Source organism: Magallana gigas, chromosome 8, assembly GCF_963853765.1.
Source record: "Magallana gigas chromosome 8, xbMagGiga1.1, whole genome shotgun sequence".
NCBI lineage: Eukaryota > Metazoa > Mollusca > Bivalvia > Ostreida > Ostreidae > Magallana > Magallana gigas.
Window position 1 is genome coordinate 16,840,079 of NC_088860.1, and position 15,398 is coordinate 16,855,476.

At 33.2% G+C, this 15,398-nt stretch overlaps 1 protein-coding gene across 1 annotated transcript; it reads right to left on the bottom strand.

Annotated features, from left to right (window-relative positions):
- Nucleotides 1-222: 222 nt before the first annotated feature.
- Nucleotides 223-5,356, bottom strand: LOC105338719 (uncharacterized). The gene is made up of 8 exons (XM_066068654.1): nucleotides 5,339-5,356; nucleotides 4,850-4,971; nucleotides 4,109-4,175; nucleotides 3,584-3,603; nucleotides 2,695-2,752; nucleotides 684-700; nucleotides 522-579; nucleotides 223-393 (listed from the first exon to the last, which is right to left on the bottom strand). Exons 2-8 carry the CDS (start codon nucleotides 4,925-4,927, stop codon nucleotides 344-346), a joined length of 348 nt encoding a protein of 115 aa, XP_065924726.1. The 5' UTR covers nucleotides 4,928-4,971; nucleotides 5,339-5,356; the 3' UTR covers nucleotides 223-343.
- Nucleotides 5,357-15,398: the final 10,042 nt, after the last annotated feature.

The window sequence follows — 15,398 nt, forward strand, 5'->3', positions numbered from 1 at the left end:
CCATTCTCCTGTTAATTGTATGTACTATATGCCTATGAGCCACATGGCTCCTTTGGTCAATAAAGACTTTTAATAAAGAATATTTGTTTCATCACTCTATGAGTCACCAGATTATTTAAGGAAGGTTAGTTTGCAAATGCCATTGAGAATATAAATTAGATATTGATATCTTATTGTAACTGGTGACTATTGCTTGTAACACTCTGATTAGAGACGCCAAAAAAAAGTTTAATTTTTATTTATGCATTCCATGGTTTTATATTTAACAGTCATCCCAAAGTGTTCGGACCTGAGACTGGATTCCTAAGGGTCCCTCACTGCAAGTGAGTTCTCCAAGTATAGATTATTCCACAAAACTTACAACACGACGATGAGGAAAACGGCAAACAGCAACTGAAAAGAAAAAAAACTTCATGTTAAATTCTCTGAAATTAAATAAAAATAAAATATGTCAATCGTAATTAAATGATGAAAATGTCAGTCATTAACCCGCTCGAATTTTGACCAATGTCCATGCTTACCATCGTTGGATAAACATATTCCAAATGTACATCGCTCATTCAATTTACACTCACGATTCTGAAAAGAAGACAGAATACATTCATAAAGAAAGAACTATTGCAAGCAAAAATCACAACTCTGCTATTTAATTTTATTTATAAAAAAAAAATCTGTCTACGTACTGTTTTACACCCTGGATCTAAAGAGAAAATTAATATGTACAGGTTAGCTAAAATTATCAAAATCATGTGCATAAATAAATATAAATCATAACACATAGTGCTCCGAGTCAACTTGATTCAGATAAACTGATAAACTGTAACATCATATCAGCGTAAAATGAAAAACGCTCAGTGTTAGGTAAATCTTCCACAACATGTAATCATAAGACAACAAGAGGCAAGTAGACTACATCACTCACCCGAATCCATGGGGGAGAAGTAATGGATAAATATAATCTAAATATCTGAATATTATTTTGACGAACTTTGTTTTCCATTTTAATTTCCAAATTTTGTTATCGTATGTTAAGATCTTTTATTTCTCTTTGTTGCATTTTTTCCCAACATATATATACAGGTCAAGTTTATAAGTTGTACAATGTACATTCCATTTAACAAAATTTGTGGCTATATTCTGACCCATTGAGATCATCCCAGAAGGGCTATAAAATACGTCTAAAACTTAAACTCCTTAATCATCCCACCCCTCGGAAATTGGTTCTCTCTCTGACCAAAAAAAGTAATTTTCTGGTTTAAATTTACATTTGAATTTCATACTAGCTTGATTAGTAGGGACATTTTCTTTGGTACAATTTTAACAAATAAACATTTTGCCATCCACTATGGCACATATCTGACCGTCAGAAAACACAAAACGGAAACCAACGGTTGATTACGCTTCGTTCTCCATCATGATTTTGGGAAAGAAACGGAGCAAAATCAGCGGTGGATTTCCTTAGAAGACCTTGAAACGTATATGTATTAGTTTGCCTTCGCCATATTGCAGAAGTTTGGCCGTCCATGTTCTACAGAAGAAGTGTTTCTTTTATATTTTATCGTGATAAACTTTGAATTCCAGTGGTGTTCATTCTAATATATTATGTAGATTTTAGCGGTTGGGTTATTTTTTTACTCAATATAGCTTTAAGTGATTTTGTTTTTTAACTCCTACCTCTCCGTTTTGGTATTAAAAACTTTGTTCATTTATTGTTTCAAAGAGTTAGCGTTTACCAATTTTCTTTATTCTTAGTTTGGACAATGCTTTTTAAACCATGAAGGAGTCACAACATCCTTTTTCACGAGTTCAAAAAATAATTTTTATGTACAATTTTGTTCAGTAAAACTAAGTGGTTTCCATTTTATGCCAGAATGGGGTTTTTCATCAACATTTTGTCAAGTCTAAATAAACTCGTCCAAATTTTGTCTTTATTTACATCAAGTAAATAAAGACAAAATTTACTTAACAAATATATGAGGTACTGACGCATTGATAAATGGATTATTTTACTTTCATGTTAAATACTGAAATCTGATTGGTTTAGACGCAGTTGGTAATTCGTTTTGTTATACTTTCATGTTAAATACTGAAATCTGATTGGTTTAGACGCAGTTCATAATCTGTTCTATTACCCTCAGCGTTAGCAACGCACTTAGCAACGGGTAACATTATATAAATAGTGCCTGTTTGGGAGGGTAACAGTTGAAATTGACACCCCGAGAAAACCATTGTCAACCTCCGCTTCGCGTCGGTTGACAATGGTTTTCTCGGGTGTCAATTTCAACTGTTACCCTCCCAAACAGGCACTATTTATATACTATTACCCTCAGCGTTAGCAACACACTTGGCAACGGGCAACACAACGGATTGTTACATGCGCGTAAATTATGCGCGTGCGGTTCGCCGTAAAATTTACTTCATTGCTGTATTAAAGCCGTAAAATTTTCTTTAAAAATAAGACATTCAGTATAATAAAATAAATAGTGCCTGTTTGGGAGGGTAACTGTTGAAATTGACACCCCTCGAAAACGCTTCGCGTCGGTTGACAATTGTTTTTTCGGGGTGTCAATTTCAACAGTTACCCTCCCAAACAGGCACTATTTATATATTAACATATAAGGTGAAATCTAGGACATAGGATTTCTGGTGTAAATTTAATGTATAACATTTAACAAACTACACACTTTTACATACCTGGAAGTGGAACACACGATCCTTCAATGCATTCGTGATTCGGTCCACATGGCATCATCTGAAAATAGAAATCTATTATAGCTGCAGGACTGTAGCTCCCGGTCTGAAAAAATTCGGATGGACGACCTGGGAGCTACAGTGCCTCGTAAAAATCTGCAATTTATTGCGCACAAAAATCTGCGCTAGTTCGGGACTGGTTAACCTTATTTAGTACCATTAAATTCTTCATGCAATTTCCAACTGATATCGTCCCTTTCCTTGCCTCAGACTTTCCCCGAAACACGCTAATCGACCTCGGAAAATGAAATATGTTAAATTCACGTCGAGTTCGAGAGTCGCCATTTTTTCATGTAAACAAACTGCACCACTTCATGCACTTTACGGGACTGGTGATGGTTTTTAAAAATAATATCAGAGGCAAGTAAAGTGACGATATCTGTAGTAAAATGTCCGAGGAATTATTCGAAATCAAATATTTTTTTATAGAATGTGTGTGTGGTTTTTTTCTTCATTAAAGAAAAACCCCAAATTGCTTTAAGAAAAGCATTAAATTAATATTATTGTCCATATTTTTATACCGAGCTTTTCCTCCCTAGAAACGAGGAAATATAAAACTGTCTAGAATTTCTTACCCAAGAGCATCAACCTTACGGGGGCTTAATGGTAAACAATATACCAATGATCTGGTCTACCTTACAATCTTCTAGTTTTTAGTCAAAAAGATTTTTCGATTAAAAAACCTAATATGCTTTTAAAAAGCATTAAAATAATATAAGTTTCCATTTTTTTTATATAGAGCTTTTCCCCCTAGAAGATTAAAGTCGCCTAAAATAGTCCCTTCGATAACAAAGTGGAATTGAAATTAATAAAACTGTCTAGAATTTCTTACCCTGGAGCACCACCGCTCACCTGAAAAACAACAACAAAATCCGTAAGTTTATAATACTAAAAAACCCTCGTAAAAATAATTAAACTCATGAAAAAAAACCCACAGTGTCCGAAGACTAATTTCACATAATTTATTACATGTACTTGATTCAGCCGATCGAATAGAGTAGTAGACTACAAAGAGACTGTCTAAAAAATCTATTTTTAAAGTATTGAGTATAAAGATTAATTTACATTTGTTGCGCAACTAATTTTAAAAAGGTAGCTTTAATTCAATGTCCCTTTGGTAGCTTGTTGACATTTATTGTGAAGGCGGAGGCAAATCCTAACATGGTGCCTTTCTTGATTTCATTAATAAACATTTTATTAGCAAATCTCTTGCATGCATAGAACTTTACAATCGTCTATTCTTACATTTTTCTTTGTTAACTCTTGTAATACTCACGCTAATATCACTGTATGGTAACTATAAAAAAAAATTATAGAAAAATTTGCTGGAAGTACATTGCATTTATTGTATTTTTACCAAAATCAGGTTCACATTGTCCCATATGACATTGATAACCGACGGGGCAGGTATTCTGGCCAAAAATCTGAAACACATAAAGGTGCAGCTGAAACAGTATACTGTAAACTTATCATATTTAGCGGGTAAGATATTTGGCGGAAGATGATTTTTCAGCAGGTTAGCATGTAACTAATCTAGTGCACTTCTGAATATACCTATTTATTTACGTAATATGTTTGGCATTTGATGCTGTACTTGATTGAGGAGAAGCCGCATATATTCCGCACCCACCCCCCCCCCCCCAAACAAAAAAAAAAGTAGATTCCTGATATTAAAAATTTACTTGTGTCAAAATTGTCAAGTACAAATTTTGATTACCAAGAATTCTAATTTTTTGTAAAACACAACCGCTGACAAGGGTATAATGTAATGTCAATGTAGTGCATTTCTAAATATTTCCAGGTTTTTTTGGTTTTTTTGTTAAATTTTATTTTGGTTCGCACGTTTCATCGTACTGATTAAGCAAATGAAGATCACAGATAAATTATTATTTGTAAATATAGAAAACTGAGTTTTCCGGGCGGGGTGGCGTGGGGAGAGGATCAGACCCCCTCCCCCCATCCCCCTGATCCGCGCATACTACCGTGTATTCTATGCATTTATTATTCTCAGAGAAAAAAAACCAATTTATCGAATGTAAATAATGAGCGCAACGACTTGGTATCGTCACAATACCATAAGTGTTAAATAGCTACTCACGTCCAAACATTCCATTTGTTTTTGTGCCTGGATACTTGCTCCTATCGCCAAAACGATACACAGATAAAGGGGCAGCATGTTGATGCTAGCGAAGAATAACCGCCTCCTTTTTTTTATTCAGACTGCATAAATGCAATGACATATTATACTTTTCTCGAAGAAATAATATCAAACACATTCACTTAAAAAACTTACTTAAATTCTACACAACGTCAGATTGAAATAAATTATCATTTTATTAATTTTGTTATTTTTTATGGGTCCAAATTCATTTTTCGAACTTGCAATACAGTTTAAAATTAAATCTTATTTTGCTTAAGATATTTTTTTTCTCAAAATATTCTGTTAAACATTCCTGTAGTAATGTTGAGTAAAACAACAACTAATACTACATCTACTATAAAACCGCACTGCGGAATGGGTTTTTATTTTTCATATAATATAATGTTTTGCACATGTCTTAAAAATCAAACAAAATATATTCTTTACCTTTCTCTGAATCCCTCATAGATTTTTATACTATCACAATGCACTGTAATGATGGATATGATACACAAATGTACCTAATTACATTACAAATGGTTTAATAAATAAATTTGGTTTTTCCTGACAGTAAACCCCCTAATTAAGTCTTGTTGTTATTGGGTTTTTTTTTAAAGAAAAATACATGTTTACCATTGGTTCCATTGAAAAATCCTAATTATAATAGGCCTACATGTATGCCAATGGTCAACATGTAGATCTTATTGCTGTCAATGATCGAATACGCACATGCGCTGATCCAGAAATTTTTCCAGGTTAAGGGGGGGGAGGCAATTTTGTTAGGCATATTATTGATAATTTTACCATGTAAATTTAATAAGTCTAATTTTTTTCGTTAGTTGAATTTCCTCTAAATCCACGCATGACTCAATTCTACATCTACATATTCTTATGTAAACTTATTAACATTGTATTTTTAACTCTAACTCTGTGGACTTATCTATTGTAGACGCAAAACAGAGTGAAGATTTACACACACACACACAAACCCACCACACACACAATTCTATATAATGTCTGAGTGACGACATCGTCGGATACCCACGGGTGATCGCGTCATTTACTTATCACTGATAAGTAAAAGACGCGATCACCCGTGGGTATCCGACGATGGAGTGACGAGTGCCTGCATGATTTAGTCTTTTTATAAGGTAGACCTTTGGATTTAGCTAGAAGAAGTGTCTACGGCGTTGTTTTGCGTCCACGGAGTATTCTTTACGCCGTGTTGACAATTTATGAGGTTATGACAAAATACATGTACATGTTACAAACAAGTCATGTTTACCATTTTGAACTACTTTTTCTGTCACCTCAAAATAATGGATTAATTTAGAAGTCATCGGGATTTCACAAACTGTTGAAGTTTTTTTTTTACATAAATATTACATAAATATTCATTAATCTTAATTGTTTGAAGAAATACAATAAATCTTAATCATTTCACTACTGATATCCCAGCCAATGCATAGAAACCGAACGTTGATGAATGGCGTCACGCTTCATGATAAAATATACAAAGCGTCTCTTGGGGGAATTTTAGAAAGAGTCGGAATAAGAAGGGTAAAAAAAGTGAGAAAATATACAAAAATCCAAAAACGTATTGTTGAAATGGAAACTTAAAACGGGAAATGTCTTAAGGAATTCTGTAAAAAGAATTTAAGTAGAATAATGTTCTTTATATTTCAACACTGCTTAAAGTTACAATGTACGTCAAAACGTTGAAATTACAATGTTAATGATTATCTTGGATATATTTAACCAAACGATGGTTATTCAGCTAACTTACGAAAGGGTGTAACAAGTTTTACGCTGACGATTCTCTACCCACATTAAATCTTCTTTTTTTTTCTTACGATGAAAAATCATCGTTAATAAATTGTTTGTGAATAACAGGGCTACTGTTACGTGTAGATTTCACCTGCAAAAATCATTTACTAGGTATACGTATGATTACTTATACCTATTTTGTTAATAAATTGGCTGTCTTTTTAGAATATTGCAGGCACGTAGCATCAGGGAGGGCCAGGGGGGGCCTCCCCCCCCCCCCCCACTTTTTCTCGGAACAACAATTTTTTTTAAAATTTACATCTAAAAATTAGAATTTTCATGGAGTTGCCCCCCCCCCCCCCCCACTTTTTTGGGAGTATGAAAAAACTGATATGAAAATAAGGAAATTAGGATTGAAGTTATATACTACGCCAGCCCCCCCCCCTCCTCCCCCCCCCCTCCCCCCCCCCCCCCCCCGGTTTAGGATTTTGAAGATTTATGGAAATTGCTAATTTCCTTTTTTTTGGGGGGGGGGGGGGGGGGGCTTGTCAAGATTTTTTGGATGAGTCTGGCCCCCCCACTTTCAAAAATGATGCTACGTGCCTGTATTGCTAAATACTTTCAGTTTGTACACATATACTACAAATTAAATAGTATATACTATTTTGAAACTGGAAGATTGTAAGATATTGAAAGAAGTCTGGCAGTTACATGTAACGTGTACTTTATTAAATTAGAATTGAACCGTTTCAATTCTAATTTAATAAGCTCCTAGAATATACTTTAAGTATCTATAGAAAACAGTCTTATGATATAAATATGTAAAAATCTAAACAGAATCTATACCATAGTATACATTTCATATTATATTAGGCAGCCAAGGACTAAAATCATTGTATCTGTTTATAAAAAAATATTTTTTAAAGCAATACCTGTATTTTCCATTTTTTTTTTAAATCCACTTATTCTTTTTATACAATTCGAATTGTATTTGATAATACAACAAATTATTTACCAGAATTTTAAACGGATTCGAGAAAAAAAAATGCCCTCTTATAAACGATCATCCGGATAAAGGGTTGCGTTCAATGGTGATATACATATATATTTATATATAAACGGTTAACCGGCGTTTTTGTCATCACCAATGACATGAGCGCCTGAACCGGGGGCTTGGAGGAAGATCTAAGCCCCCCCCCCCTTTTAAAACCTAAGCAGTAGCTTTTAAATGTTACTACGCATGGAAGCGATTTTTGTGAGTTGATTTTAATCAACTCTCCTATGCAGCTACTCAGACAAACCGAAAGTGAAACAGTGTTTGGACCTCGGCACAAATCATTGCTTCTGACAAGACTTAGTTCTTGAAAATAATTGATAAATTCGATGTAATGTAATGTAAAGCATTGTTTTTCAAGGAAACTTATATATAAATACCTTGAAAATAGTCAGATTTTAAATAGTACGAACAATTTAAATATTTTTTGTAGTTGTATGTATTCCTACGCCAGAGTTCAATAAAGTCTCGTTCAACTCGACGCTCGGCTGTCTCCGTAAATCCTTGTGGGAGATTTACGGTGCCAGCCGAGCGTTTGGTTGAACGAGACTAGAGTTCAATATTGCTTGGATACATACAATTTTCGAGAAATATTTCTATTACTGATACATAGTTTGATTGAATTAATTTTATCTTTAAATATTATTTAACATGATTTATATGGAGGTTTCTCGACATTCTTGTCGAAAAAGTCCAAAAATTCATATTATAAAAATGTGCGTAATTCAAATTAGAAACTACATGTACTTGTCATGCAAAATAACATATCATTGATTTTAAAATAAATAAACATCGACAAAATCAACTCCCGTCAGTTCTTCAGTACTTTGATTATAAAATGCAAGGCAATTTTTTTTCTTCTCCTTTATTTTGTTTTAGCTTGTCAAGATTTTGGATAAGTGTAGCCCACTCACTTTCAATTTGATTCCGATGCCAATGTTTGACGGTTAGAGAGCTAATACACTATAATTATGTATAGATAACTTTTTCTCCAAGCAAGCTGTGGAGGAAATAATTTGTGAAATCAATATGCAATCATATCGAAGAAAAATAGTATCATTTTTTAATTTTGACCTCTTTTAAAAATATTTGTCTGACATATAAAATTACCTTCTTACATAGCATGTTTGCACAGAGACCCAACGTTAAAATCAATACATACTTATTGAGGAGATATTTCCTAAACTTTCTTCCCCCTTTTCAATATACTGTGTATTTCATTTTTTTTTTTTACACAATCCGATCTTGCAACAAACACCGGCAATTATTTTTTGCTGCTTTTTGCATTTTTTTCTCTCTTTTAATCAAAATATTCACATTCATGTGTGGATCCTTTAAACTTTGAATTTACCTTAGGCACCTTTTAACACATGTATACTAACACAAAAATATTGATTCTACATGATGTAATATCACGGAAGGTAAAAAGGGAATAATTAATTTAACCAAATTAGCATTTCAATACGAAACAACGTGACTGATGTAAAATAGCATGACACACTCTGCATATGATAACCAAGCTTGTATAGAACTGTAGTTCGGTATATTTCCGGATGCAGCCTATTTTATGAACACTCACACACGCAATCTACAGAATACAGCATTGTATATAGCTCAAACAAACCCCTGATTGATTCTGCTGGCCACAATGAAGTCGACGGAATTGTTTTTTGGGCTTTTTATTTTACGGTCTGACAATATGGTGCTAATGAAATAGTCTATGGACTGTACAAAGTCAATACACAATATATATACTATACATACAAGTAAAACACACACAGAACTCCTCCATAATCCACATCAGATTTGTTGGCAGTATAAATAAATTTTGTCATTTCTGTGCATTAGGCTGTCTAAAATTGAATCTTTGTTAAACATTAAAATAATCATTACTTTCTACAGAGGGGAAACAAAATATACAAACAAATGAGTATATTCATTGCTGTTGTTTACAAGTATTAACCACAAAAAGACACACATTCTTCATTTCTGACTGAATTTTGTTTCCTGTAGCAACATCGTACCAAACCAAGAGAATCTCTTTGTTAAGTGCAAATTCTAATTGCATGTAATGTTAAAATCTCTTTGTTAAGTGCAAATTCTAATTGCATGTAATGTTAAACAAAGATTTAATTTTTTGACAGCCTTAAAATTGGAAAAATTTGTTTAAAACTTGTATATTCCTTCAGATTATCCATTTTTTCAGGCTTCCTTTTTTCCCCATTTCATTTATTAAGTGACTGACTGATGCTCAGGATAAATCTTCATCGTCAAATAAATCCTCAAACTCTGAAAGAGAAGAGAAAACTAATTACATTCACTAAATCATGATACTTTATATAGAAATAGAACACAATACAATTGTCGAAGTAACTTTTCCATTAGTACATGTATTAACCTTTGATTTGCTCAATACATATGAATATTGATCTTATGAGGATTAATTCATATCCGGGTACCGACACTATTCATTGAGTCTTTAATGGCTCATCACCAATGCATTCATGAGAACAATTCTATCATTGATAAACCTGAACAAAAGTAGCACTGTATATACATGCAAGATTATATACATGTATAATTTATCGTCCATCCAAAAGGGATGCTTATAACAATTTTTTCGTTTAACATATTTTGAAAGTTCTTTGTGCAATGCTTCAAATCACACCAAGCTATATAAACCCTATGGAAGACGGTAATCAATACTTTCAGAATTTTTTTATAGTAACAGTATTCATTATTTATCTGAAAATTCATTGATGCGATAATTCCAAACTTACTGCATGCATGCAATCCAATTATCAATATGCACACATTGTTTGAAAGGTGTTGATGGACAAGTTTGTGAAGGGAATAATGATTATATATTAAGAACTCATGCATAGCCATTGAGTCTCCAAAATTCTTTTGGGAGACTTAATAAAACTAACAATGGCATCATTAAAGATAAAATAATACATATAAGCAAATTTTAAGGTTACAATGAAAACACTAGCTGATATTCATTGAGTCAGTATTTTGTGGATTTCATGTTAGGCTAGGCTACATGTATCTCTTACCCACGAATTAATTAACATCAGTAAAAATTGTGAAAAACAATTATTATATTTATTCATAACAAATTTGGAGAAAAAATCCACAAAATTACATCCTTACAAATTTAATTGACAATCCACCAAAATTGGTCCCCACAAATTTCAATGAATTCAGTAATTAATTTGACAAATATATAGGTAGGGGGTTTCTATTGTCATACCATTAAAGAAGTCAGAATGGACGGATTTCTCATTGGCAGCTAGGTCCATAAGTAGAGCACTGGAACCCCCAGCCTGCACAGACAGAAAAAGATCATAAGATATTTATTACACAGAAACTTAATGCGAACAAGTTGATAGTTTTTATGTTGTATCAAATACATGCACCATAATCCATGATCCTCCTCCAAGGACTGCGAAGAGAAAATGCGTACATGCTGTAAACTTAATATATTTAGAGCGACAACAAATCTTCTGCTACTATGTAATACACAAAGTCATCCAACTTTGTATATATGTATATTTTTCTCATGATAAAAAAATCCTTACCTCACAATACATTAGGTAGGAGGTATATTTTTCAACCATGAGGAAAATATATATGTAATGTCAGATGCCTGTGATACAGAATATTGAATTGTATGCAAATGCATACGTATATCCATGAACAAATCAAATATGGTTCATGCATTATTAATATTCATTTTTCAGCTACAACTACATTTCCTCATAAAACTTTGAAGTTACAATAAAAATGAGGTGGGTAGGTTGTTAACCTTTGTATTAAATGTATCCTAATATATAGTTAACACGTGTGACTCTGATCTTAGGTCTTTAATTGGATAATAAAAGGTCTTGCATGATTGTCTGAGATAGATTAGGTATTTTTGGATTTTTTGATGATCCTTAAAAGGCAATGTTGCATTAGTATTCCGATCATACAGGCAATACCATAGGCAAATGTGAGTTTTAAATTAAGTTTTGCTTTCTATTGAAGAACATATATTGCAAGAAGTGGTCATTAACAGCATGAACAAAAGCTTAAGGTTCATCAACCGTCTGTAAACTCACTTCAATTTATGTTTTAATGATATGGGATTTTACACAAGAAATCTGAATCATATACTTGTAGCTGAAATACACATAATTTCAACATAGTACTGTACCTCTCAGAGCACAGAAATAATTGGGTTGCTTCAGTGTATTCCCAAATAAAGTTTGTATGCTAAGCAATTAGCTACATGTACATATGATATGAAAAAAATACGGTAATTCGCACAAACAGGTGAGTGAAGTGACATGATATTGCAATCTGATTAAAATCAGATCCTCGATGCTCCCATTTTAATGATGTGTCGCTACGACACATCATTAAAACGGGAGCATCGAGGATCTGATTTTAATCAGATTGCATGATATTGATACATCTTTTATGATACATTTGTATTTCAATTGATTTACAAATAGGAATCATACTTCAAATCTAAAAAAATTAGTATGGAGGAGGTTTCTGGAAATATTCTAATAAAAAGATAAAATAGTTTTAGATAAGAGAGTAAGATATCTTTCTCCCATGATGCATCAATCAGACAAAAATGTATTTTGCTTGATAGTTGCACCATAAAAGAAAATTCTAACAAGACAGACATATAAAGTAAAGCACGCTTATTACGAAGTGCCAGGGATTGGCGATTTTACTTCATTTTAAGCGTAATTTGTTTATAATATCCATCAAGTTTCAAACATGTAATAAAGTCACAGGGAATGAAAATCAATTCGCAGTAGGCATCAGTTCATTATAAGCATGTTTGCTACATGCATAAGTATAACTATGTTTAACTGTATATGGACACTGAGAAACTTCATACCATATCTTGTTTTAAACATCAGTTGTTTATTATAAACATCCCCTTCCTCAACTCCCATATGCTCTGAAATAATATCTCAGATACACAAAGGGCTATATTGTGATTCTATGCTCTTCAGCTATCTACGGTAAATGTAGAAGAGGGTGATAACAAAAGCTAAATCTCCCTAAAGATAACAAGGTCATTTTTTTTACTAAACAAATCATGTTGCAGTTAGCTAGCTTAACTTGTGTCTTGATTCAAATAATAAAGTGAAACCAACCCTCAAAAACTGCAAAAACCTAATGCAAAAATGTTATGTCTAAATATATCATCCAGTAACCATGAATAGTCTACATTGTCACAGTGACTCTCTGTATTACCCGTTAATTAAGTGATGCTCTGTCTTGTGTGACTACCTAATTATAATTATATACATAGGCAATTAGGCATGTTTTTAAATTTTACAGCCTGCAATATGCCGGTATTGAGACTTATTAATTATTGAGACTTGTTAAATTCATTGTCTAACAACTCGATAACAGAACAAAGTCATGCACAAATTAACTCCCGACTTTTTATATCCCCTCTGTCTGGACTACAGTATAGTGCTATAGAAAATATCTTGTAGTCTTCCCTCTTCCTCACTAGAGCTCTCTAAAATCCTACAAATCTGAAAGAGGGGCTATGCAAATGACTGTTTTAATGTGTAATGAGTAAAGAATATGAAATAAGATTAAGAGGGATGAAGCTGTATTTTAAGATGACCTCATTTCTCTTAAAAGAGGGTAGAACATACCAACATACAGCAGATGATCAAGTTTCAACACAGACAAGTTAAAAATTGATATTGTTCAAACTGTTTTCAATCATTTTCCACCAAATGTCAGTCGTCCCTTGCAATCATTTGCAACCCTACTACAGTCAACAATTTTAATCAGCACTCTGCAGTAGATTGTTATGAAGGGTCAAAATGACAGAGGGTTTTCTTTGGAGTGAGCATATTATGAGTACTTTTAGCAATGCAATAAGAACCCTTGGCTTCTTTGAAAGCAACCTCCAACTTGAATGTTGGATGGAGATCATGGCCAACACCAACAATGGAATATATACTGGTGTCTCATAACATCGCGGTACTCTAGTTAGAAAGCGCTAAAATCATGGAAAAAATGGGAATGCTATTTTGGGAAATATACCCCAATAAAATGAAACCCGCGATATAATGAAAAGAGAGTATAATAATATTGAACATGTTGAAAGTATAAAACCCAAATCCATGCCTGTTACCTATATGTATGTATGTGCAATGTATGTAAAGCTGCTTGAAATAAATTTAATAATAAACAATCAGGTTTGTATAGAAAATTAGGTTGACTTTATCTAAACACATTACACTTTTCTGGGGGTGGGGGTTGTGATGGACAACCAATGACAATATATGTAAACTACATATATCACTTATACAATTTATCTTTTTTATACAAATAAATAGGACCACAGGGGCTCGTCACGAAGTTTTCATCTTTTTATATTTGATGAAAACTTTGTGACAAGCCCTGTGAAAGGACTTAAAAACTTTGTGATAAGCCCTTTGATAGGACTTACCGTAAAAACTTTGTGACAAGCCCTGTGATAGGACTTACCATAAAAACTTTGTGACAAGCCCTGTGATAGGACTTACCGTAAAAACTTTGTGACAAGCCCTGTGATAGGACTTATACAAGTCCAGTACAATCTCTTGACTTAGCTGTAAAGCTTGAAAAAGCTATATAGCTTTATCAAGCTATTCAGAATAGTTTGATAAAGCTATTTATAAGCATTGTGTGATGAGGAGGGGTGGTACCCAAGATGGTGTCCTGCCTAGTTATTTTTCCTCCATGGTGCCCACTTTTTTAATGATGTTTTATTTTTCTACACAAGCCCCTGTGTTCAAAGTTGAAAAGTTCAAAACTATCACTGCATTAACAGTCTTCGAAATAACCCAGGAGTCCGATGCCCGGGGCCTGTAAATATTGCCAAATTACATTGTGTAAATTTTCCGTCAACGTACATATGTTTACTTGCCATTTCTTCCATCATAAGTTATTCGCGTAACTTGCTTTTTGCAGTCTACATTCTCGGTACGACTTGTCAAATAAGCGTCAATCGTAATCATTGAAGTGTTTAGTTAAACCTATTGTATATATGTTTGCTAAATTATGAGACGTACATCGATGCCACATGTAGTCCTGATTGAACCTTTATTTATTTATTCATTTTGGTTGCACCATACATGTACCGGTAAATATAAGAATTTTGAGTTGGGCATGTAAAAATTTGAATGGGCTGTGTTAAAATGATGGGTCTACATACCCAAAGGGCATGTGCTGAAAAAAATTTGTCGTGAAGACTGCATTAAAGTGCGATTTTTTTACAAGTGCTGAAACAATTACACATTTAAGAAAAATGAATGAATAAATAGCTAAATCAGGCTACACTGAATAACTTAACAAAGCTATATAGCTTACTCAAGCTATATTTTATAGCTACCTAGGTCAAGAAATTGTACTGGACCTGTAATAAAGGCATCATGTGCTCTGTTAATAACGTTTTTGAGTCCATCAACGATTAAAAAGAAGAATGTAAACTGACAGTTATTCAAAGAGCTTTACAAACCTCCTCTATATCCATATACGGACCAGCTCCTTCTGGAAACATTTCATCGGCAACAATAGCTGCAGGTTTCATCTTCCTCTAATAATGAAAGTAGAGCGACCCAGTGTAAAACTAGGATAACAAAATCACAACACGTTCACTGCCTTTAC

Excerpts from the sequence above, each read along its gene's own strand:
- LOC105338719 (XM_066068654.1), bottom strand. The coding sequence starts at position 4,927 with ATGCTGCCCCTTTATCTGTGTATCGTTTTGGCGATAGGAGCAAGTATC. Across the intron at positions 3,604-4,108 it reads ACAATGTGAACCTGATTTTG|GTGAGCGGTGGTGCTCCAGG; the intron begins GTAAAAATACAA and ends GTTGTTTTTCAG. Across the intron at positions 394-521 it reads AATATGTTTATCCAACGATG|TTGCTGTTTGCCGTTTTCCT; the intron begins GTAAGCATGGAC and ends TTTTCTTTTCAG.